At 47.3% G+C, this 23,791-nt stretch overlaps 1 protein-coding gene across 2 annotated transcripts in view; it reads right to left on the reverse strand.

The window, feature by feature from the left end:
* PSD3 (pleckstrin and Sec7 domain containing 3) overlaps positions 1–23,791 on the reverse strand; it is a 121,417-nt gene that overhangs the window by 59,741 nt on the left and 37,885 nt on the right. For both annotated transcript variants that reach the window (XM_026078739.1, XM_026078748.1), the window contains 4 exons: positions 19,949–21,011; positions 16,693–17,085; positions 2,902–3,108; positions 2,710–2,790 (listed from right to left, as the gene is read on the reverse strand). In XM_026078739.1, the coding sequence (XP_025934524.1) occupies positions 2,710–2,790; positions 2,902–3,108; positions 16,693–17,085; positions 19,949–21,011 (1,744 nt within the window). The remainder of the gene's footprint in view (positions 1–2,709; positions 2,791–2,901; positions 3,109–16,692; positions 17,086–19,948; positions 21,012–23,791) is intronic.

Consider the following 23,791-nt stretch of genomic DNA (forward strand, 5'->3'; position numbering starts at 1 on the left):
CTCTGTTCTCTTCTAACTGTCCATTAGGCCTGTACGCTTTAGCTTTATACCTATTAATATTCCCACTGAAAGCAAAGGAACTATTCCAGACAGTGAAATCAGGCAGGTGCACTGCAGACTTGGAGTCTGGCCTGGATGTGCAACCCTCCTTAGGGAGGAACAGCTACAGAGCAGCCATCACCACACCAGTTGCTCTGCAGATGTTACAGTCTTAATGGCCTTGCAGAAGGGCAGTGTCACTACCTGATCTGCAGGAAGCATCTGGGGAAGGGGGCAGAAGAATCACAACTTCTCCCAATGCGCTTCAGTAACAGCAAGAGCAACCTGACCTTCTTGGACTCCCCCTCACAGTGCTCCAGGGCATCGGGTTGGTGCACACCTGGGCCCACAACTTGGACATAGTCTCTTAACCACTCCCTTATTCTTTCTGCTAGAAAAACTGGCCTTACTGCCAGCTCTCATGAAGAACAACTGTACTTCTCAAAATCCCCAAATCCTGGAGCCAAGAGATGACCTCAGAAGTCTCAGCCTACATTTATTTGTCAGGATGTTAACAAAAAAAGGCCTGAAAATGCAAACCTTATGTGTCTGAAGCAAGAAGGCATATAAAATGAATGCCTGACAGACAATTTTTGAGTATCTCAAGAGATTTAAACTGACAGGAGATTTGAGGGGCCTGGGAAACATTACAGGAACATTCAAGGTTATCTAACCTGCACGAACAAGCGTTAATTTTATTTCTTTGATGCGAGGTCAGAGACGGGCTGTACTTGCAATGATATCACACACATACAGAGTGTGATCTGATGTGTAATAACTTAATTTGACATGTAATGCATTGCAAATAACCAAATTCACAAGTAGATACAACTGAGCCTTCTCAGGGCTTCTCATCTCACAGCTGCAAGGGAGGCGGCAAGGAAGCCCGGAACAGACGAACGGAGGGCAGACAGGACAGACTGCCCTCTCAAAGCAGGGCTCTCTGGCTGGGGCCACACAGATGAGCTCCCTGCCCTGCAGGCAGGACTGGGACAGGCTCTGAAAGGGGCTGTTTGGGTGCAATATGTCCTCCGGCGGCTGTGCAGAGGACTTGAGAGATGCATGAGCAGAGTGAGCCCGTATGTGTGAAAGCGGAGGGTGATCCAGACTGGGGGAGATTCGGGAATGACTCCATTCATGCTCAGGACTCATTGCTGACTGCAATACACCCTACACAACAGCTTCCCACAGTCTGGGGGTAATGTGGTTCTGGACGGCTGCCAAGGGCTCCGACAGGCAAGTACATCTCCGTGGTTTAACAAACCATGGCCCGTCAGCACGTCAGCAGTAACAGGGAGGTTACTCACTGCAAATGCGAGGCAAAACATTTTGGGCAGCTGAGGATGAGGCCAATGCCTTGTCCTCAGTCTGTGCTGAAGGCACGCATCCGGCTGCTACTGCAGCTTGGCTGACAAGCGGTAATGCATGAAATCTCAGCAAGTCCCTTGTGTGCCCAGCTAGAGCGTATTTTACAGAAGGTCATGACTATTAATATTAACAGGAGATCTACAGGGAGAAGAGACCTCCTAAATATGTGCCACAAAGTAATTAGGTATTGGATTTCACAATTTAAAAGATGAAGTATATTTAGAATCATGCTTCATGGCTCCTAGTACCCAAAACAAGCAGCAAACTTCCCACCACCGGGGCTGCCACCCCACCAGGACACAGGGCTCTGGCTTTGCTCCACCAGAACATTTAAGTGCTGGATTAACTCTTTAGCAGGTGTTTCCACTGTCTTCAGCAAGTGGGACTCCGCTTTGCTTTGCTGATGGGGGCTGATGTTCACCTTGGCTTCCTGGAGCAACCCCCCTGCAACTACCTTTGCAAAAGGACTGGCAAGGGCCAGTAGTCTTCCTGGTTTTGTATCATTTGGGGGGGGGGGAGGGGGGACACCTAGAGTAACCTGAGCCAGATAATTAAAATTACTTTAAATCCCTCTCCTTTAATGTCACCATTTAACTGTCAGAACACCAGCAACTACACTAACAGGCCACTGCTACACAGATTTGGTATTTTGACTCCTAAGACAAAAAAAAATATATTGAAAGCAAACAGTGCTGAGGCCTAGTTCCAGGGTTAAAAGGACATGAATGTTGAAGGGATGGGTTTTCAAACACCCACATAAGCATCTACCAAACACTCAGAGCATTTCCCATCTGGAAGCTTTTGCTGTTCTGCACATTTTTAGATACCTCTGAGGGACACGGCGAGGGGGGCTGCCAAGCTGCTTGAAATCCTGGCCCCTTCTGTACACGGGGCAGCCAGGCAGAGCAAACTCCACAAGGCACCAACCAAAAAGGCTGCAAGCCCTGTGCAGCCCAGCCACAAACAACGTCTTCAGCTGCACCTGCCAGATTACTAGTCCCCTGTTCACCAAGTGACTAGTCATTTTTCCCCCTCTCTCCTCCACTGTGTCAAGCACACAACCTATCTCTAAGAAGGTGAATTCCAAAATTTCCCCCTCCAGGAAATGCCACCCCTCCAATGGCGTTATGGGGTATGCCAACATGCCAAGACAAACAGGAGAGAAAAGGTCCGTCCCAGAGTGCTTCACCTTTCCCTTTTCTCCTTCATAAGCCCTCATCATGCAACTGCTTCAATTGAGACAACACAGGAGACAGCACCATTACTAAAACAAGAATGCAAGGTTTGCAAACAGGCACATACCTCAGTGAGCAGTCCAGCGTCATGCCCGTGAAATCAAAAAACTTAAGGTATTCTTCAGCCACAAGTTTGCTGAATTCGTTGCTTTAAAAAAAAAGTGAAAAGATAATAATAATAAAGGTTAGTCAATCAGGAGTGAACTCTCCAGAACCAATGCTGTGAACGAGATGGCAAAGGCCTCTTTTCAAAACATACTTTTTACCCAAATGCTTTGCCACATCAGAGCGTTTGAATCTGTCCAGATGGTAGAGGCGTTTGGCCAGGCGTCGGGCCGCTTCCAAATTGCTGCTGCTGCCATTGCTGAGATCGCAGCCAAGAGCTCCTGTGGCATCCTTCTCCTGAAGCTCATTGCTCCCCATGGCAGCACCGGACTCTAGCACCATATTCTGCAGTCTAACATTGCTATGGGATGGAAGGAATGGGGAAAGGAGAAGAAAAATAAAAAGATATTACATTTTTGAGAAGGACTTAATTTCTGTCAGACTGGGAAGCGACTAATGATACAGAGTCAAGATTACATGATGCAGCAAATTCCACCTAACTGAAGGAACTGTGCAGAACAGGGATATTTACTTAGCAATCAGAGCTCAAAGGTTAAACACGGAGGCCCAAATTTGGGTTCCAGCCCTTGACTCCGCACTCACCTTTTGAGAGTGCCGAGAGTGAGAAAGCCCAAAACTTGGACTCGCTTCACAGAAAACCGTTTGCTACTATCAGCCTACAATTTACACCTAACAACAACGCCTCCTTGTTCACTTCTTGCACTACTTGTTTGTAGCCCAACTGGTTGCCAGTGYTAGGTACCCAAAGTCTTTGAGAACAGCTTGAAGGGGTGCCTGCAAGTGCGAAGCCACAAGCCACTTTCCAGCGGAGAATGCAGCGAGCAAGCCAGGATGCGCAGCAGCTCCACGCTGACCCTGCAAAAGTCCCTTCCTCATTCTTCCCCAGTCGTCCTGGAAACATTGCTACTCCTCAAATCTAAAATAACCTCCGCAGAAGTCTCCGCAGCACCCGCGCTGCCCACGTGCCACGGGCATCCTGCTGGCAGGCACCACCACGAAAAGCATGGCTCCAAGCCAGGAACCCCTCTTGGAGGGCCAGACGGAGATGCAAACCATGGGACTGGTGCGGAAACCACTTGCTCTTCTCCTGGTCCCTCGTGGCTGCCATGATTTGCCTTACGGCTGCTCGAAGTTGGGATGCACAGTATTGCAATCCCAGGGCGCTTTATATAAATCATGCATTTATAGCTATCTTCCACTTCTACTACAGCAGGAAAGTTCTTGCTGTGTACTTGTTTTGCTTCTCCCCTCAAAGAAGCAAAATCCTTCCACTTAAGAAAGTGCTCCTCYGCAAACACTCCCCTGCACACAGCTAGATTTTTTTTTTGTAAAGCTTTTCTCTGACAACTGCATGAAAATTCTTGCAAAAAAAAAAAAAACAGTTCTGTGTGTGAGCAACAGCATTTTTATTTAAGAAAATACAATACAGAAATTCTTTCCATTAAAGTCTAGTTTACACAGTGTTAATGAGTGATCAGCAGAGGTCATGAGCAGGGCAGGTAGGAGTGGAATGAGTTAAGGATGATTTTAAACACAACCCTGCAACATACCACAGTTTCATAAGCCATTGTAATCTTTGAGCTTGACAAGCCATGGTTAGAACAACCAATCACCAGACTCCAGTAACAATTTTCTAGAGATTTTTCTGCAGTGTCTGCTAGTCATTTATTAACTCTTTAAAGATGGGATTTTCATACAGTGTGAGCTTAAATTAAAAACTTTTGCTATTCTGCATGCCTCCTTCAATGCAAATCACCGCATTGCATTACCCTGAGGGAATACACCTCTCTGCCCATGCACGGTTTAGAAAAAAGGAAGTGCTGTGCTCCTGTGGGAAGAAGGCTTGTGTTCATTTTGCCTCTGTTTGCATCCTCTTAGTACTGTTACAGTATCACTGAACAAAAGTATCAACTTAATTATAAGCAAGGGGGGGTGGGGGTTATTTTATGAAGTATCTGGGTAAACCAGACATSCACTTCTCACAAGTACTAGGGAATTTTATTTTGCATTTATTTCAGTGTAAATAGTAAGGTGCTATAATAAAAGTGCTCTAYCACGGGATTAGTATTATAAATATAATCCCAACAGCATTAAGAACACTGCCCACCAGACACCCTAGAAAACAAACAAAAAAAAGCTCCTCCTGACTTCACTGGTGTGGGAAATGCCTCTTCCGCCCTTTGCAAAAGCAGTGGCAAATGTCTGAAATCCTCTTAAGCAGGTCACTAAATTCAGACCATTCCAAACTCGAAAAGCAAGCAAATTCCAGAGTCCTGTATCCGATACACGTCCCAGGCAACACCGTTATATTTTGCGACCAGGCACGACAGGTTTCAAACTCTCAGCCGTAGTGTCTTACGGGCACGAAGAAGAGCAGGTAAGCTCACACAGCTGCGGAGCCTTCCACGCAGCAACGCGGCTTCAAAAGCCATGCCAGTGTGCAGAACCTTGCTCATAAATCACAGCCTTGTTTCACCGCTGCTCTTCATTACGGCAGTATTTATAACCCTGAAAGATGGCCAAAGCTGACAAGAAACATCTGCATTTTGCTAGGAACCAGTGAACTGCAGGAGCTGGCGTTACCACAAACCACCACCAGTTCAGGAGAGGAAGTGCCAGCATCTGCCACTTAGTGAAATAAACAGCACAGCAGCTCCCGACTTCTGTTTTGCCACTCGGGGCAGCAGTTCAGACCTGAAAAGGGAACACCCAGCAAGAAGAGAGCACTCTTTCCTTCCCTCTGAAAAAGCAGCTGACAGGGCTGCCTAAGAAACAACCCCTATCTCCAGCTTTCTTGATTTAAAGCTTCATCCTGACGGGGAGTCCCAGGACATTTACTAGCTCAAACGATGCTTCTGTTGCTATTCTGACAACTAGGTAACTCATCACTAGTGCAGGAAGGGGCCAAATCAGTAATAGGTTGTTTATAACCTAAGCCTCTTGTTCCGGGAAAAWGTCAAACATAAGGTGAGACCTCAGCTCTCAAATGTTTTTAGGTGGTGAGAAGACACAGTTGCCCGCACCACTGAAAACAGAGACACCCTCGGACATGCAGCACAGCTATGGCAAGCTGCCACTTCAATGCCCCTTCGGGTCAGTTCATTTTGGCAGGGTCCCACGGGTGTTATACAGGACCGTGCCAGGGAAAGGCCAGCATCTAATCTCGCTCCCAGGCTTGGGGGGGGGGTTCATCACTTTGCTTCCGTGCCTCAGTTTCCCCAGTTGCTGAATAGAGATATTAATACTTGTCTCTCTCTGCTAAAGTGCTTCAAGCAGACTCAGATTAAGGGCTAGGAATTACAAAGGCTGAAAACTGGTCTGCCTTCTGCATGAAATGATTTCTGCACATGACCAGCCCACAGCAGCATTAACAGCTAAAAAGAGCTAAGAAACAGCTTCAAGAAGCAGAGCAAGAATACATAGGCTGGACACGTTATTCCTCATCCAGCTTTACTTATCCCAGTTATCACATAAAAATGAGAAACCATCACTGACAAAAGTGGGCTGAAAATGTAATAGATTTTATTGCACCTAATCCTGAATTCAAGCCCAAAAGGGACTATAACAATACTCTGGGTAATTGCCTGTATAGCAACAGCTGCTGGTTTTCACCCAGAGACTCTTACATTAATCTCCAACATCAGAAAAAGAGAGAACAGACGCTACAGAAAAACAGACCTACTCTCCAACCCTTCAGTCACACAGTGCATGAGCTCTTACTAGAAACCAGCCCCTTACACCTCCTTATTTCTGACCTCAGCAACGCACTTCAAGTATGTCCTCCCTACCTCTTCTGCCAAAGCATCCCCAGATTCACAGCTCAACGCGCAGCGGCCCCAGGACACCATATCCAGCAGAAATCATAGCAATTCATCAAACAGTTGCTGTGGTAAATTCAATATCTCCAACTGCAGCAACACCCTCCCCACGCTCACCGATGAAACACAAACAGGCTGCAACATCTGTGCAGCTGCTTTCCCCATAACACACTATAACAGCTGGAAGGGTCCGAAACGTTTTATATTGTATTTTCACTTATCCTATTATTTACTAGATCAACAGTGATCCGGGAAGTCCCAATGCCAAGGTATCTCGATCATGCTGTGCTCAGCACATAACACACTTGCTCTGTTTAAGAAATTTCTAAATTAACATTTTTTTGGTGTTGTCAAAATTGAAACTCGCTACAACCAATGTATGTTTGGGGAACAGCTGCAACTTCCAAACAAAACCAGAGCGAGACCAATAACCTAGTGGCAAGGATAAAGGTACATCTTATCTCACACAAGTTCAATTCCCCACTTGATTGCATTGCAACCGGAAACTTCAGCACAAGTATCTCCAATTTCAGGTGCCTTAAATCTTGGGATCCATGGGATCCATTTTTTTAATAAATTGGGGGGGGGGGAGGAGGGAACCCTCTCAGTTCTGTACCAAGGGAGAGAAGCACAGCAACGTTTTGAGCAATGGGAAGACAGCTCCTGCTGAGACAGAGCGCAGATCCCAGCGTGCCGTTGCTGGCTACCTGACTGATGCTCCRCAGCAGAGCAGCTCTGACTTGTGTCCCTCTGGACGCAGACGGGTCCTTCCCCGAGGAAGGCTCATGCATGCAGCACGTGCACCCAGGAGCATGCAGCTTCAGGTAGGGCTTGTGTGAGACAGGGCTGGCTTCTCCCCGGGTCTTTTTTGGAAGGCAGGAGGAGGAAAAGGGAGAGGGGTTTAATAACACCTGTTTTTCCTCAAACAAATCTGCATGCCTCTTATATCAGCTTTAGGCAAGCAAAGTCAGACATGTGCCAGCAAAGTCCTTCACAGCAAAACATATAATGATTAAAAATAAGGAAGGGTGGAGAGGGGTTCTGACTCACGGGAACTAGGGCCAGAACAAATGTTGATTTCAGCAGGGGAACTGCGCCTGCCAGCAGACCAAACTAGGGTCGATACAGTTTTTTGCAATACTAAACTGTTCCTGTTGTTTTAAATGTTCCAAGTATTTTTCTTCCTCTTGGTTGTAAAACGAAGCACACCTCTTTCCTCACCTATAACCACCAACTCTGGCTGTGAACAGTACTTGCTGTTTTCAATTCAACAGCACTTCAGCAGCGGTTCTCCCCTTGCAACATCGGAAACACAGAAGTACGTGGCTGGCACGAAACCAGCCTGGATTGCAGGGGAGCAGACCTCGCTCTGGGAGAAATCCCACCCGAGGAAAATGAATCCCTGCCTGGTGAAGCTGCAGAGGGAAGTACATGCTCAGTCAGTGATACGCTCCCACGTTTCAGAGCTGATTATTCGTAACGTGTGGCACGGGCAGAGTTTTGCGTCAAAGGAGCAGAAAAGCTGTGCTTGAGTGGACCGCTGGAAGGAGCACCCTGGCCACTGGAAGACAAGAAATATCGGCAGTGTTCAAACATGATGAGTCAGTTCCTGCTATAAAAGACCAGCCGCACAGACAGGCTTGGAGCCGTGTTGCTGCAGCTCTGTGCTGGGCTCTGCAGGGCCAGGAGCAAGTACAAAACCATGTCAGGCATGTACTACCTTCCCAGCTAACTCCGGTTTCCAGCGCTCTTCCGTTTTATATATATACATATATATATACATATATATATACACACAACTGTGTGTGTGTGGGGGGGGATAATAACAATAATTCCCTTTCCTGGCAGATGACTCACTCTACTTTTTTACTCCAAATGGTTTAATCAGCTTTGAAGTCCTACATACGGGTTCTCTTCAAAGACACGCTTTGAAGTAGATCACTCTTTCAGGGCTGACACAGCTGCACTTCTCTGCAACTCAGTTCAGTGGGCGTCTCACGAGCGCAGCATCCGTGAGTGCGCACGAAGGCAGGAAGGTTTCTACAACTCTGAGCACCCACTAAAAAGCACTCTGTGTTCAACCTTGTCACATCACAAAGAGAGAAGCAAAGGAAAAAAAACCAAACCCTATAATCTCTCATTTGTTATCAGAAAAATACATGTGGAAAGTCATCTTCAGGGACTGAAATGCACGCTGCTGCTAAAACAACCTCTTGCTCCCTGCAATCATGTTCCTTTTTCTTTGATTAAAAGAAATCCCACAGGTCATAAGTAGGGAGCTAACAGCTAAAATGTTCAGAAAATGCCACTGCTAGTAGGCCTGCATCCAGCAAGTCCAAATCCTGTCTTTATATGATTACAGTGTTAGGACATCAAGTCCCACCACATACAAGGACTGGATTACAATCCCTCTGAGAGACAGCATGTCCTTTATTACACAGACACGCTGGCCCGCTGCCACCTGAAATACAAGTGTATTGCTAAAAATACTTCAGGTTTAATCCCCTTTCAGCCTCAGGACCCTTACTTACACTGCTGTGGCAGGGGTTAGAGATCCTAAATGGACTGCCGCCAYGTTAACGCCCCTGAGAAGAGAAAAGGAAAATCAGGCCAATTCCAAGGATGGCGGTCTGTGCTCTAAGGTCTCCCTTTATGAGTATTTATGCCAACTGCATTCATGCACTGACCAGACTAAACTCTGCTGCAGTACACATCAAGATAGCCCCATGCTCACCGGCAGGACCTGGCCCACCTGCCACCGCACGCGAGCAAAAAGCAGTCCCAAAGATCGCATTAAATACCGGTTACCTCGGTCAGAAAGCGCTCGGCTCCCAGGTGTTTCAAGCAGGCAAGGGCTCTCCCTGCAGCCCACCTGCCTGACCGTTGCTTTCCCCGAGAGTGCCCCCCATGCGCGACGGGTGCTGAGAGCCCCCTGCACCCCTGGTGACCGCATGACATTTTCCCACGCCGCTCCTGCAGCTTCCTCCGGGCCCGGGCAAAACTCGGAAAGCAGCGGAGCGCTTCCCCCTGCTCCTCCTGGTGCCCTGCAGCAACGTCCCTCCACCAGACCCGCTCCGAAAGCCCACAGCGAGGTCGTACATGACCCCTTGCTAGTGCTCAGTTTAACTCTTTGGAGACCAGCCCAGTGCACGTTAGCGGTGCAGCTCGTCCAGCTTAATTCTCCCCCTGGCACAGAGGGAAGCAGATGTGTAAAAATACGGGGGCTTATGTCTTTCAGTTAAGGCTCCCATGCAAACATGCACATTGGGGGGGGGGGGGGTTCAGTGTCAGTAGTTTTCCATAGGAGTTTTATGTCAAAACTCTAGAGTGAAGTGAACTGCCCTTTTCAGAAAGGATTGTTAATAAAAAACAGAGCTCAGAGATAAATGGAAAAACAAAAAACCCCCCACAGCTCACCCAAGTGTTCTAGCAAGTAGTCTGGATGTTATGTGCACTGTCCCTCTTCACCAGCACTCTTGCAACAAATTTGGAGCTATATGTACATATACAACTCCCCCCAGCCCCAACCCTTCGGACCCTGCCCCCCTCTATCCAGGAGGAGGAGGAGGAAGAGAAGCAACCAGCACAGACGCAGAGGGGCCTCGACTTACAGCCAGATGCAGCTAATGGAGGAGAGAGACAACGGGCTGCACATCGGGACCAACTCCTAGCTGGCAAACGTGCTTCGGTTTCAGTGAATGAAGGTTTCTTGACCTAAATGGCTTTGACTTTAATGGAGATATGCCAAAACACATGCCAGCTTAGAAGCTGAGCTGCCGACAGCTTTATACTGAAGCGCTTTGTGCAGCGGTGTGATCAGCTGCTCCACTTTTTTTTTTTTTTTGTCTTTGACAGCTCCTGGATTTTCGTTTGTTTTATTTTTGGAGGAGGCTGGGAACTGAAGAGGCCAAAAGTCAGCAATCCTTTTTCCTAAAACAACAGCTTATTTAGGAACTAGGAGCAGTTTTACAAACCCTCACCAAACCTGTATCGCAAACACCCTACTAACTAGAGCAAAAGCAAACTCATGACTGTGCGTTCAGTAGGTAAAACGAGGATACCCTCATGCAAGCAATCCCAGGGATCAGAACGGCTTTCCATTGCTGAAGCTATGAAGCTGTGAGACACAGGGGCAGATCCTCAGCTGCCAAAGAGCCGCTAACTTCAGAGAAGCTACAGAAATCTCCCCCTGCTCAGACTCGGCCACTTTGTCTTTGCTTGGATTTAACATACCAGTGCCACTCGCCATGGTTCAACACCTGACAGATGCAATAGCCCACATGCAGGCGAGCGCGCTCCGGGGCCTCTTTGCCTGCAGATGCATTTGATGTGTTCATTTGTCTGTGACAATTACTGGCTGTATTCCTCAGAATAAGCTCCCTTGTGCTAGGCAATTTTTTTCCCATCAAGGGAAAACAGAGGGGTGAGAAACGGCTTCTGTGCTTTGAAAAGGTACCCAAGAAATACAACAGCCATGATCCACCATCCGACAGACCCAGGGTTATTTTTGCTCCCTTTATTCACTCGAAGCCTTACCAGAGAACAGTCCCTTTCACCATCCTGTTGCATCACTCGTTCCTTATAACGACCATGAGTTTATTTCCTTATAGCTGAAACTGCAACTGCTGTAGCTGTCACAGCAATGACTTGAGAAGTTGCTTCAGTTTTCTAAACAAATACTTTCAAAGGAAAATTGGCACAGAAATGCAGTTACAAGAGAGCTCCTCTTCTGTAGGACGCTGCCGGCTGGCAGGAGCAGCGAGAGGTGTGACAGACCCATCTCCTAGAGCAGAGCTAGCTCACAAGCAAGAACCACGCGCTCAAAAAGACACGAGCTTGAAGGAAAGCTGCAATTACTCCCGACCACACTGCTACAGGCATATCCAGATGAAGAGGTGAAAGAAACCAAATCTAGTGTTAGTCTGCTCTAAGTGTTCAAGAGCGATTCGGACGCCTTCCACCACATGAATTTCACTTCCAGATGAAAGACGTTATGGTAGCAAACATTAAGTGCCATCTTCTGACAGCCCTAGGTCCCCGAGTCCCTTGTGAGGTGAGCCACGCTTGAAGGCCAAAAAACAGCCACTTGGGAACACAGGGATCTCGGGCAGATTTCATGCTAAACAAAAAAGAAGTCAGCCAGGTCACATGGTGAGTTTTCAAAAGGAAGAAAAAAAATACTGCCAGACACATGGGACTGCTGTTGGACAGAGTAATAAAATTAGTGAATAAAGGCTACACATTAAATATGCAAGTATTGCATCATATACCCACACTGAAAATCAAATACAAACTATCTTGGACAAAAATACCAAAATGCCAAATGAAAGCCAGAATTATGACTGACATGCACAGCACTGATAAAATGGGAGGAGACTCAGACCAGATTTAAACTGGTTTTATCTATCAACATAGTTACTGTCTGGAAGAAGGAATAAGCAGAGTGCCAACAAAAAAAGCACTGGAACTGCACTCATATGCAGAAGAAAGAAAACAGTCTACAATCTACTACCATGAGACTTTAAGAGGCCCAAACCATTAAGTAACATGACTAGCAGAATTTGCAGAGCACCAGCAATGCTTTGAAGATGATGGCAGGTGGCAAATACTTCACATATTTGAGGATTAAGAGCTGCAGTACAAAATTTTTCCTTTCCCTCCAGATTTTAATAATCTTGGGCTGTGTCCTACTGACACGGACCACACCTTCCAAGGTGACTCTGGAGGGGAAATGCCACAAGTTGGGGTTATCTTTTTTACTTTCTTGTTCTGGCCGTAGTGCTCAAGGGAAGAGGGAAGCCTACTGTAAAGAATGAAAAAAAAAAAAAAGAAACTTTGTCTGAAAGCAGAAAAGGAAGAAAGGAATCATCAGGGAGAGAACTTCCTGCTCTACGGACACTTGCACTGATTCTGTCGCTCACTGTGTAGCGAAGGCACCCATGGGAAAAGCGAGTTATACCCTACCGTGCTGGAACCACTTCACCCCGCTTTGATTAGCGGGAACGATTACAGCTAGCTCAAGCCATGGAGACTGCTGGTACCTGGATAGCACCTTGCAAGAAGTCTTCTATAACGCCCCCCCGGGCAGGACGAACTCGCAGAGAAAGGTACCCCTGCCACCCCCACAGCAGGCCTGGGTGCCAAGGTAGAGAGACCACCAGGCAGGGGTCTCCACAGAGGTGTCCCCTTGCCTGCCTCGACAGGGTGGCACGTTGACAGGCCTGGTGACAAAGCACAGCCCCTGGATTCGCTATCGCTGCCCTGAGCAAACCTCTCTCAGTTCCCACAGCTCCAGGATTTTGGCACCTTTGGGCTCAGGCTGTTTCACGGAGACCTGATGCCACCCGGTGCAGAGAGGCTACCAGGGATACTTCCAGTGACTGCAGTCGCTGCTAAAACATCATACGCGCTTCCCTTCTTCCTCCAATTCTCCCACCCCTTGATGGAGAAATTAAGCCCAGCTCTGCTGCAGAAATCTGGCTTTTAGAGAGAAATGGCTATTACATATCTAGGCAAGAGATTAAACCCCAAAATAACAACAAGAGCTGAAATCCTTCCTGAAGGACCGTAAACTGCATGCACGTCTCACTCAGGCTTCCCCATCTCCCCTCCTCTGAGCACCACTTGCCAAACATGAAGGGTAAGGAAGCTTTACTGAGAAAGGATTACTCTTAAAAAAAAGCCAACCTGTCCTGCAGCAAAAATCTGTAGAGGTCTTGCACAAAAACCCACAAGCTAGCCGATATCCTCCCTGCTCTAAGCAAATACCACAGGTCCCTGCCACAGCAGTCACATCCAGTGTCACACAGTTTGCATTAGGACTTACTGCATTTAACCAAGGCCAGCAGCTGATAGGACAGCAGGGATGAAATATCCGGACACGAAGGAGCCCCTAGGAACTTGCAGCCTACAAGCCTGTAATCACTTTTTTTTTTTCCCCTTTTTTCAGTTGCAAAGACATGTGACTGGCCTTCACATACCAGAGCTGACCCCTCCCAGAGCCAGTGATTTCCTAAGAGTGGAGAAGGATGTTACCCTCCTGCTTATTCATTAGAAGATTAGGTTTCGATGTTATGCATTAAAACCTCACGCCATCTAGGGTCCATGTGCCATTTATGCTAGTGCTCCTTCCAGAGAGATACAGCAGTGCATCTAGGAGCAGGTGTTTATCAGCCTGCTCCTGGGGTGGCCTGGCCTCCTGGAGAGCCTGCTCCTCCTTTCCTAACAGATGGCTGTTTTCATTCCCAGGTGTGAACCATTAACTCTTTGCTTTCACATCCGCCCTCTGCTTCTGTCCTGGACCAAAAAGAGCTGTCAGTCTTTTCAATCTGTTCCCCCATAAATTATCACCGCTACTTGGAGGTGTACTTCCCCCGCACGCGCACTTTCCCACACACTCTTATGTCACTGAAATACCAATATGCAGGGAGCTGCCGAGCTTCTGGTTTCGGTTTTTGTTTAGTGTAGTTGGAAGGGCAGTTTCTGAGAAGAGGCTGGGCTTTTCACTCTGTTGCACTGCAGTTTTACTCACATGCCCCCTGCCTTGCAAATTCCCTTTATGCTCGTCACTGTTCACATGCTGAAAGCCCGCACCTGCCCCAGTCCCCGTAGAACCGGGTCCTCCAGCTGCTCCCCGGCGTGCATCCGCTCCGCAGTCACTTTGCAGCACGGGGTGGCTGCAGAGGGCTGCGGGAGCGCCGGGCTCCGCGGAGAGCCTGCAGCTCCGCGGCGGGCGCGGAGACCTCCGGTGGCCTCACGGTGCATTGCAAGCAAGCAAGCAAGCAGCCGGCGACAAAGCGCTACCTGCGGCTTAAAGCTGGGCGTGCAGGACGCAAGGCCAGGGAAGGCTGCCTGGGGAAGCAGGCAGCTGACAGGGCAGCGTTTGTCTTTCCCTAACCTCATTCTCAGGACGAGTTGACCCAATTTAACTGAAGCCTTCTGATATTCGCTCAACACCAGGCGGGCACGCTGGACAGCAAATCACTGCCGCAGCACAACTCACGTCTGGCAAAGCAGTAAGTACTGGGAAACAAGGTCATATAACAGAATACACAAAAGGGGCTGTGGTGGCTATAACGCAGAAAATAGATATACATTTGGCTGAAAAAATAGTCTGAGGTTGCCTCAGGCAGCACAATCACACACTCAAACCCATAGGAGTAATGTCTGTGGTTCGAGCAGCTATTTCTGGTACAACTGGGTACCACAGCAATGTGCTGTCTTGACCCCTCCATATATAAATCCCATGCAACCCCCAGCATGCACACTGCACTCCTCATCAGCATGCTGTAGCACTGTGATTTGTCTCTGGCTCCAACAGTATAGCATACATGATCCGGCAGGCATCTGTGCCCTGCTGTAATGCAATATAACATTAGAATCTCATGGGGAGGTGTTAATTAGGTTATAGTCTACAGGAATACCCTGGTGGGCACATCTATGGCAGCCAGGACTGCTGCAGCAACATCCTTTATCAGCACCCGCCTCAACAGAGCAAGCTCTCAGGACTTGTCCCTAATAGAGCACTGCAAATGCCATCAGCAGAAATTCACAGCAAACCCACTATTGGGGACATTTCTTCCTTCCCTTTTATTATGGGGAAAAAGGAGAACTTGAAAAAAAAGAAAAAAAAGTTGTTATTTCACTATGTCTATAAACTGAAATGAACTTAATTTCTAATCTGCATTAGGTAGATACCTAACATATTTCCAAGCATTATCTAAGCTTACCTTTTCTTCATGATAACTTTTGTCTTGATGAGCCAATGCAGGCCTTATCTGGCAGTACTTTTCACCCTGATGGAAACTAGAGGCCACAACTATAGGGTAATAAAATCGGAGTCTGTATGTGCTATGTATCTTCCCACARCTTAGTCTCAGGGAAATCTTGGTGTTCAGTGAAAGTAAGAGCTGTAAGAATCAGGACTGACCTCAGTTTCTGCCTCCATATTGGTTGTAGCACATCAGCAATTCATGTCTATAGGTACTAAACAGCTAAGTGTTGTACAAGATTTAAACACTCCTTTTCAGTAGGAATGACGGAAAGAACCATTCTAAACTACTAAGCCCTTTTACCTGCTTTTTTTAGGAGTAAGCTGTACCTTAGCCCATGAATTTAGTAAAACTACTTTGCCTACTTTGCCTCAGAGGATTCATTTCACGCTGACGCAAAAGGAACAAAACAGATAAAAGGTCTCCTGCCACTAATGCCCAGGAAAGCTCAGACTAGACTAGTCCTGTCTTAGGTAACGTCCTTGTCCATGGAAGATGAGACTCGAGGCATCCCCGTCACTCACAAGGTCCCTCACCCCTCAACACTTGGCCACTTTTGGCTCCATCCCCCACTTTGTGTGTTGGTGCCTTTCAGTCCCCTTGCATCTCTTGGTCAACACATAATCAGAAAAGTTTCCTCATAAAGTGAGTGTCTATGAATATATTTCCTAACCACTTAGCAAGTTTTTGCTTCTCACGTGACTCTTCTCTCATTAGGTTTCCCTGCTTCTCCTTTTACCAAACAGGAGATACTTAATATTTTTGCAGTACTCCATTYTCTTTCATCAGTTACTTGCACATAAAGGAAACAAATATCTAAGAATCTATAAACTGACAGACATGGTGAGAATAAAATCTTGTCCCAATTAAGTAACTGGCAAAACTCCCACCGAATTTTGTGTGTTGGGAGACACACCTTTAACATCCAGATCAAGAGCTACATTTGGAGATAGGACTTTTATTTTTCCTAATATTGCTGCTAGTAGATTCAGGTATAACTGGAGATGAACAAATGTTCATCTGTAACAGATGATTAACCATTCAAGAGATAGGTCCTAGAGATGTTGCAATACAGGCCAGCCTTTTATTTGTACAAGCATTACACAGAGACCTACAATACTTTGGTAAAGTAAATATGAACTTTTCTAGTAAAAATCAGGTTTGGATGGCTGTCTTTTCTTCTGCAGCTCATTTTGTTACACTGGAAATTATTCTGTTTAGAAAACATGCAGTGTTAAAGCAGTCAAACCTACATTATGAGACAGTCCACTGAAGTAAATGGACACTGGAAAAAAATAAACATACACACTCACAAAGTTCATCTATTATCTTTACCTGTCCAAATGAGGAACTTCTGTGACGTCTCCTCTAAAGAGAGTTTCACTTACATCCCTTAAGCCATTGGAGATCCCTTCGTGGCGCCTCTTCATTTCCCCATCAGTGGGAAGCTTAAAGACATCTTGCTGCCCCAAGGCTGAAGTCCTTTCTAAAAACTGGCTGCCCTCCTTCATCCGTTGCTGGATCATTGGAGTGAGTGGCATTTCAAAGCTGAAGTAGCTATCAGGCTCCGAGTATAAGGTCTCTAGTGACTCTGCGCTATAGTATAAAGATGCATTGTCCAGAATGTTTTCAAACTGCGAGCTGTACAGATCCGTGGAGACGTCAGAGTGCCTTTGTCCAAGAACATCTTCATACCCTCCCATGGCTGTTTCTTCCTCCTCCATGATCCTAGAAAATAATCAGAAACAGCTGATTTAAATTTGCGGGGTCAGATTTAGACTGTTGAGCAAACCTCGGTTGCGGTGGGAAAGTAGCGGGGTGAGATGCTGCTTTCTCCTTGTACTGCCTCAGTTCACGACTGGCACCACATCTCTCCCTGCTGTGTTACAGTTCTGGGGACACAAAAGGAAACAATATTCTGGGGAAAACAAAAAAAGCCCAGCATTGTCTGACAGATAACATCAGCTGCTTACGCACAAAGAAGAAAAGCACTCACAATTTCAAAAGATCTCCCCAGCACCATTCCTGCCTGCCATGCAAGGGAYTGCTCAGATCAGAAGTTTTGCATTAAATTGAAGTCTCCACCCCACTGGAGTACAGTCTGCTGGCTCTGCAATCCTGGAGTTAGGGTCTTAGACAAAACACTGATGTAAAACTCTCCAAAATGCATTAACGCAAGAGGGAGCAAACACAGCTAAAAACTCAGAGTTGGGAGTGCCAAAATTGAAGAGGAATATCTGGCCTCCTTGTAGATGTACAGATAAAAGTTTAAGATCACCTTTCTGTCACCGAAATCAGAGGAGACACTCCAGAAACAGGAGGCTGCCAGGCCAGGCTGCTTAAGCAGAGGCTTGAAACAGGCAGTGATCCTCCAGCTCTTTTCCACAGCCACCTTTCTCTGGGACACAATCCCAAGCAGTCCGGCAGTAATATTTTCAAAACGTCTTCCATAACTTCAGGACCTAAGCCACCACAGAAACACAGAGGATTCCAGTCGTCACTTTTTAGGAGGAGACGTGGTGCTAACAGGAATGTTTATCCTTGCTTTTTTCAAGAAACAAACTACGATTTTTCTGCTTCTTCCACTTCACCCTCTCTGCAGCTCCAGAGAAGCTTCACAGCTATTGTGCTCCAGCCTCTCACCTAAAACCTCACGATCAGGCCCACACGTAACTTGCATGCCGCGCCTGGATCCGCTTCAGCATGGCTTTGGGGAGAGCAGCTCTCCATCCATGCGCGGGCAGCCACAGAGTGGGCAACCGTGAGAAGGGCTGCAGTGCGAGATGCAACCTGCTGCCGCGTGCAGTGGATGCCACACTCTCCACGTGGCAGCGGTTTATGCAGGAATTGCATAGTGGAAAGCCAAGCGGAGCCTGTCCTTGAGCTGGGGTGGTGCGTCTGCTGTTTCAGAGGAGGGGGTGGCTGCAGTTCCTGATGGAAGCTGATGGCATGTGAAGTGCAGATGGGGTGCTGGGCCATGCAAGGACTTACCTCCTTGGTTTTTATGCTTGCCCTAGGTGGCACGACCAGTGAGATGAATCTCTGCAGTCTGGCTCCCCCGTCCTGGGAAGTCTTACAGGTGTTTTAAGACATGTGGCTCAGCACCAATAGCTATTGTAGTTCAAGTAACATCCTCCTCCAAGCAGCCCGTCAGGGCTGGACCTCTCCTAGCTCCCAAACACCCAACGCTCACTCACAGCTCCTCCTTTTAGCCAGCCCCACAGGGGCCATGCTGCACATCTTCTCCTTTTCCTCCTCTCCTCATTTCAGACCACTCCATCTCTTGACCCACTCCTGATCCGCCTTGCACACCCACGCTCTCCTTAGAGCCACCGTGGACCTCACAGCCCATCTACCTCTGCACCTAGCACCTCACCCACACCCCTACCCAACCCACCATGAGCTGCCTCAGAAATGCTGGAATTGGACACAGAGTAAAGCAATTTACAGTGGGCCTCCTGCCCCCTCTTCCTCCTTGCTTCAAGGAGGCAGCCTGACAAAGTGGAAATAGAAGTCAGATCCAGGCCCTGAGGGTCAGAAATCATAAGTCAGACTCCTCCCAAAATCATGGACTTAGAGTCATAGCATTTTGAAAACACGATGCACTGGGGACTCTTTATTTACTATCTGGTTTCTGAATTATAAAGAATACACTTTGGTTGCATTTTTAAACTTTCCTTCAAACTCATGGAAGCCAGAAGCTTTTTGCATGTGTTTGTTTTAAGTGAAAGCTGAGATCTGCGTGCCTGCACATGACCATCCGATGACCTGAGGCCTTAAGGAGTGCATCAAACACGGTGAGGTTCCTCACACCACCAGGAGAGTAGTTAGGACCATAGTTCTGAGCAATCCCATACACTAATCACAGCAGAAGTCAACAGATCCCAAAGGGCAGAGAGACAAGCTGCCCCTGTTAATTCCAGTTGTTTTTAGCAATACCCACCAGATCAGAACAGGGATGCTTGCTCAGAGCTTATGGATGGGACCCTTTATTACAGATGTGATTAGAAAAGAAAACCAAGCAAATCAGGACACTTTTCAGTTATTTTAGCAGAGAATATATATATATATATATATATATATATAAATACATCACTACTTTTATCTTTTTACAACATATGGGACTTCAGCTAAAATTTCTTTAATTATTATCTGACCTCACAGAGGCGTTCGCACTGTTCTTGCACAAACCCTGCCTGAAACATGCCTGAAACCAATCTAGCAGGATGCATACAGCCAGGYCTGCATGTTGTATGTATTTGATTATATACCATGGCTGGATCCTAATTATGCTGTTGCTTCTTCATATGAACTTTACTGTGCAAACAGCAAGAGATGTTGCTCCTTTTCCAAACCTGAGACTGATTTCAAACTTTGGCAGCATGGCACAGCTGGAGTTCAGTCCAGCTTCACACACTGGCCACCGCCACCACACATTAAGTGCTCAGTAGTGCTATCAGCTCCACCATACTGCATGCAGGTGGCAAATATTAGTACCCGTTAAGAGCAAATCAGCAGCTAGGCACAACCCACACGCCCTTGGGAAGAGAGAAACCCTGCCCCCCTCGACATCCCCAAAGAGCCATTTTACCTGTTCTTGTCTCTTGCTACCTCAGCGTCTTCACCGTGTTTCTTATCCTCCTTCACAAAGACTTCATCCTCCCCACTTTCATCAAGCAAAGCCAAAGGGGTGGCTCCAGAGATAGTTCCTGGCCTCAGGTCTTCCCAGACCTCCCTCCAAGCACTCTCCGGTGAGGTGACCAATGCCGGGGAGACCATAGGTGGTACAGAGTGGCTGGGTATTTTGGGGAATGCTTTCCTCTCAACAGACACAGTCTCCAATAGCAAATGCTTCTTTCTTTTCTGCTCTTCTGCTTTTTTCAACCATAAAATCTCCACCCCTTGAAATTCTACATGTTTGCTCACAGCTGCCTCTTTTGAGTGCCTCCTCTCAGGACCCATTTGCATTTTGCCTTGACTGTACGTTGAAAACTCCTCAAAATGCGCCCACCCCTCCACTTTGCTGGCTGCTTCCAGGTTTGTCACAGATGGTCTATGACAGCTTGTCTCCTGTGCTGTGTGGACCTCCTCAGTTTTATTACTGATGGCTTGCAAGGACTCTGACTGCTTTTCTCCAGTCAATATTGCAGCCAGATCTTTTTCTATGATCAAATACATTTTTTCCTCAGCTGTTCCTTCAGATGGAAGAGGCATGTCTGAGGGTTTTTCTTGGCCTGCTGGAACTGGTTCTCTGGCTGTCTGCACATTTTGGCTGCCAGTAACCCTCTCTTTTTCCATTTGTGTCTCTGAATCAAGAGAAGTATTTGCTTTCTCTTGCACCTTTGTTGCTTCCAGCCACCCAGAGATTTTCACAGTCTCTGGCAGGTTACCCTCAGGCTGTAAACCTTCTTCTGCAGCATGCAGCTGTGATGCTTTAATGTGAGATCTTGAACCATCTGCAGAAGCAGTGCTCTCAGGAAGAGGCCGGCAAGGTACATGGTCACTGTCCCATCGCTTGGGGCTGCACACTACAGGCTCTGCTTGACACTCAGATGAAGCCCTCATTGCGTCTCCACTTGACTCTATTGTGCCATACTCTGGAAATTCATTGATGATGGTATGAGGGAGCAAAGTATTACTTCCATGGCCACTACCTGCAAAAAAAGAAAGCATGGATTTATCCTCTGCTTACATAAGTAAACAGTTTGACCTCCCCTCCCCGTGTTCGAGTAACAGCGTAACCGCATTCTCCTCTGCAGTGAAAATACCAGTCTGTTTAACTCACTTCTGCCTGTTTTCACACTGCAGTTATCCAGAACTGGTCCTTTCACACAGGAGTATTTGGGCAGCCTACTTTAGAAGTTTGCCTTGCAAAGGAAGGAATGCCAAAAATGTCTGCTACACTTCAGAAAGGGTCCCAATGGCCCATGAATACTCTTAGGCCACATGCCAGATGCAAAGGCTGAAGAAAGCAGATATCCAGAAGTTTAACATCCATCTACAGCATGTTCCATACATGCTGGTTTTATTTTTAAAGGATTTTTAAGTCATTTTCATTTATCAAGATGAAACATAGGGAAGATAACTAGTTACATCCCATATATTCTACAGCCGCAACAAAACCAATTAGCTAAATTACAAGGCAATTAATGGGCAATTTAACTTTCTGCCAGTACTGCCATCGTCCTTTAACAACTCAGGTAATTGACGGTCATGTCACAGTGATGCATGTACACTCACTGGTTCACATTTCCTAATCAAAAAATAAAATCACTGATGCCCAAAAAGCTTGTCCCCCCTCCCACTAAGTGCTGTTTTTCAAATTGTTATAAATAAAGTGGGGGAGAAAGCTGATGGTCATATTTTCAAAAGAGCCGAGCACCCAGTGGCTACCATTGTTCTTGGATAACACAGAATCAATTGTTGTCAGAGGGACCTCGTAGATGACACACTGATGAGTGTTTGGCCATCTTATGTAATGGTCCAAGGAGGAACCGAGCTTTTGGAAAAAGGAGCAACAGCTGTGTTTGCTGCACACTTCTGGAAAAATCTAGCCTGGAGTATAAATTGCTTTAAACAAAACAAAGGGGATCCAAACACCTACTCTGAGAAGTGTCTGGGAGACAGCTCCAGAGCTAGACTCTTAACTCGCATTTTGGAAGCAGTGCCCTGCTTGGGGTACATCTCTAGATGCTATTTTGCAAACAGATTCCTGTCTTTCCTCTGCACTGTCTGGCCATAAACCACTTCTGAGAAGGGAGCCACGTAGCTGTGATTAACAACAGGCTGAGTTCAAGGTAAAAGGGAGGGTAATTTAATGCCAGTTCAGCACTAATGTAGCTACATATCTGCCAGTGATTTGGAAAGACACAGAGAAGCACCTCACACCTGCCTACTAGCTATCCAGTAGCTCTGTCCACAGAGGGTAGATAGATACAGCAGGTTGTGTGTGTGCCAGACCAAACCTACAGCCTGGGAATAAGCCTAATTGCAGTCTCTTCCCCAGTAGGTTCCCCAGAATTTCAGTTCTGTTGATGTAACTAGTCCAGAATAAAAGTTCCCTGCGTCAGTTTTCCCTGCACGGCTCAGATCCTGCTGAAGACAGCGTCTGGACAAAACAGTGACCTGTTCTMTACTGCCAGTCATGCAGCCTTGGATTAAAGAAGAAGGTTTCACAGGGCGGTCAGGAGCAGTGATGCCCTGTCCACTTCTTCATCACAGCACACTTTCACTGCAGTATTTCAAACACAGAGGGGTGGATGCTCTGGGGGAGTTTGAAGAAGATCCAGGTCTACCTCTCCACATGACCATGGCCACCACTTTTTCTTTGTGTCTGGGAGCCCCAGATAAACTGCGCCTTGGCAYACAATTTCATCTGCACAGCCAGGCAGCATTTCATGCACCTCAAACCCTCATGCTTGGAGGAGCAGGCACCGGATCATCTCTTACAGCTGCTGGACGCGTTTCCACCAGGATGCACTTGCAGCACCCATGCTGCAGGTGCACATGCTCCCACTTCCCACCCAAGCATCCCGTGCAGGCAGACGAGGCTGTGTGCTGGCCATGGCCCTACATCTGCATGGGGGGGACCAGCTCAGCCCACAGTGCAGGCCCATTTTGTGGCTTGCTGCTCCTGCAGCACACGTCTGCAGTGGGATTTTTAACACAGAAGAAAAGCCAGTATGCACTCCCTTGCTAGAAGTGTTGGCATAAACCTTTCTCCATGGACACAGCTCCTCCTACAGCGATTCTCCCCTTGCAAACCTGCAACGAGGGTGCCCCGGCTGGGACACGGCAACACCAGCAGCCCCYTGCCAGCTGCACACCGAGGAGGGCACGGCTCAGCACCTGCCAGCAGAGCATGCAGGAACTCTGTGCCTCCTGCTGACTCGTGCGCTTGGCATCTTTGGGGGCTGCCCGGCGCATCCCCCCGTGCACAGCCTCCCCCTGGGGCTCCCCACAGCCGACGCACACTGGAGGCCAAGCCCCGACAACGCACCATGCGCAGACCTGGCCAAGCGGCAAGGCTCTTCCCTGCTAAATGCTATCTTAGTTTCTGAACTGACATCGGGGAGATGGAAGTGGCCTTCCTTCTGGCAGTGAACACTAAACACACAGCTGAGCATCTCTATATATCACAGAAGGCTGCTGCTTAGAGCAGCAGTAAACCACCCAGAGCAAATATCTGATTTACCTCTCTTCATTAACGTCCTACTCCCATGCAAACTTTACCCTCTGTCAAATCTGGTACACTCAAGAAGAGTTATATATATAAAACATGTATATACAGGCGCATAGCGACATACGGAAGGTGAGAGCATGCACACAATCCTGGGCAATGTGCTCTAGGTGAGCCTGTTTGAGCAGGGGGTTGGACTAGATGATCTCCAGAGGTCCTTTCCAGCCTCAACCATTCTGTGATTCTGTGATCTCT

The sequence above is a fragment of the Apteryx rowi genome, unplaced genomic scaffold (genome assembly GCF_003343035.1).
Source record: "Apteryx rowi isolate R43461 unplaced genomic scaffold, aptRow1 scaffold_113, whole genome shotgun sequence".
Classification (NCBI taxonomy): Eukaryota; Metazoa; Chordata; class Aves; order Apterygiformes; family Apterygidae; genus Apteryx; species Apteryx rowi.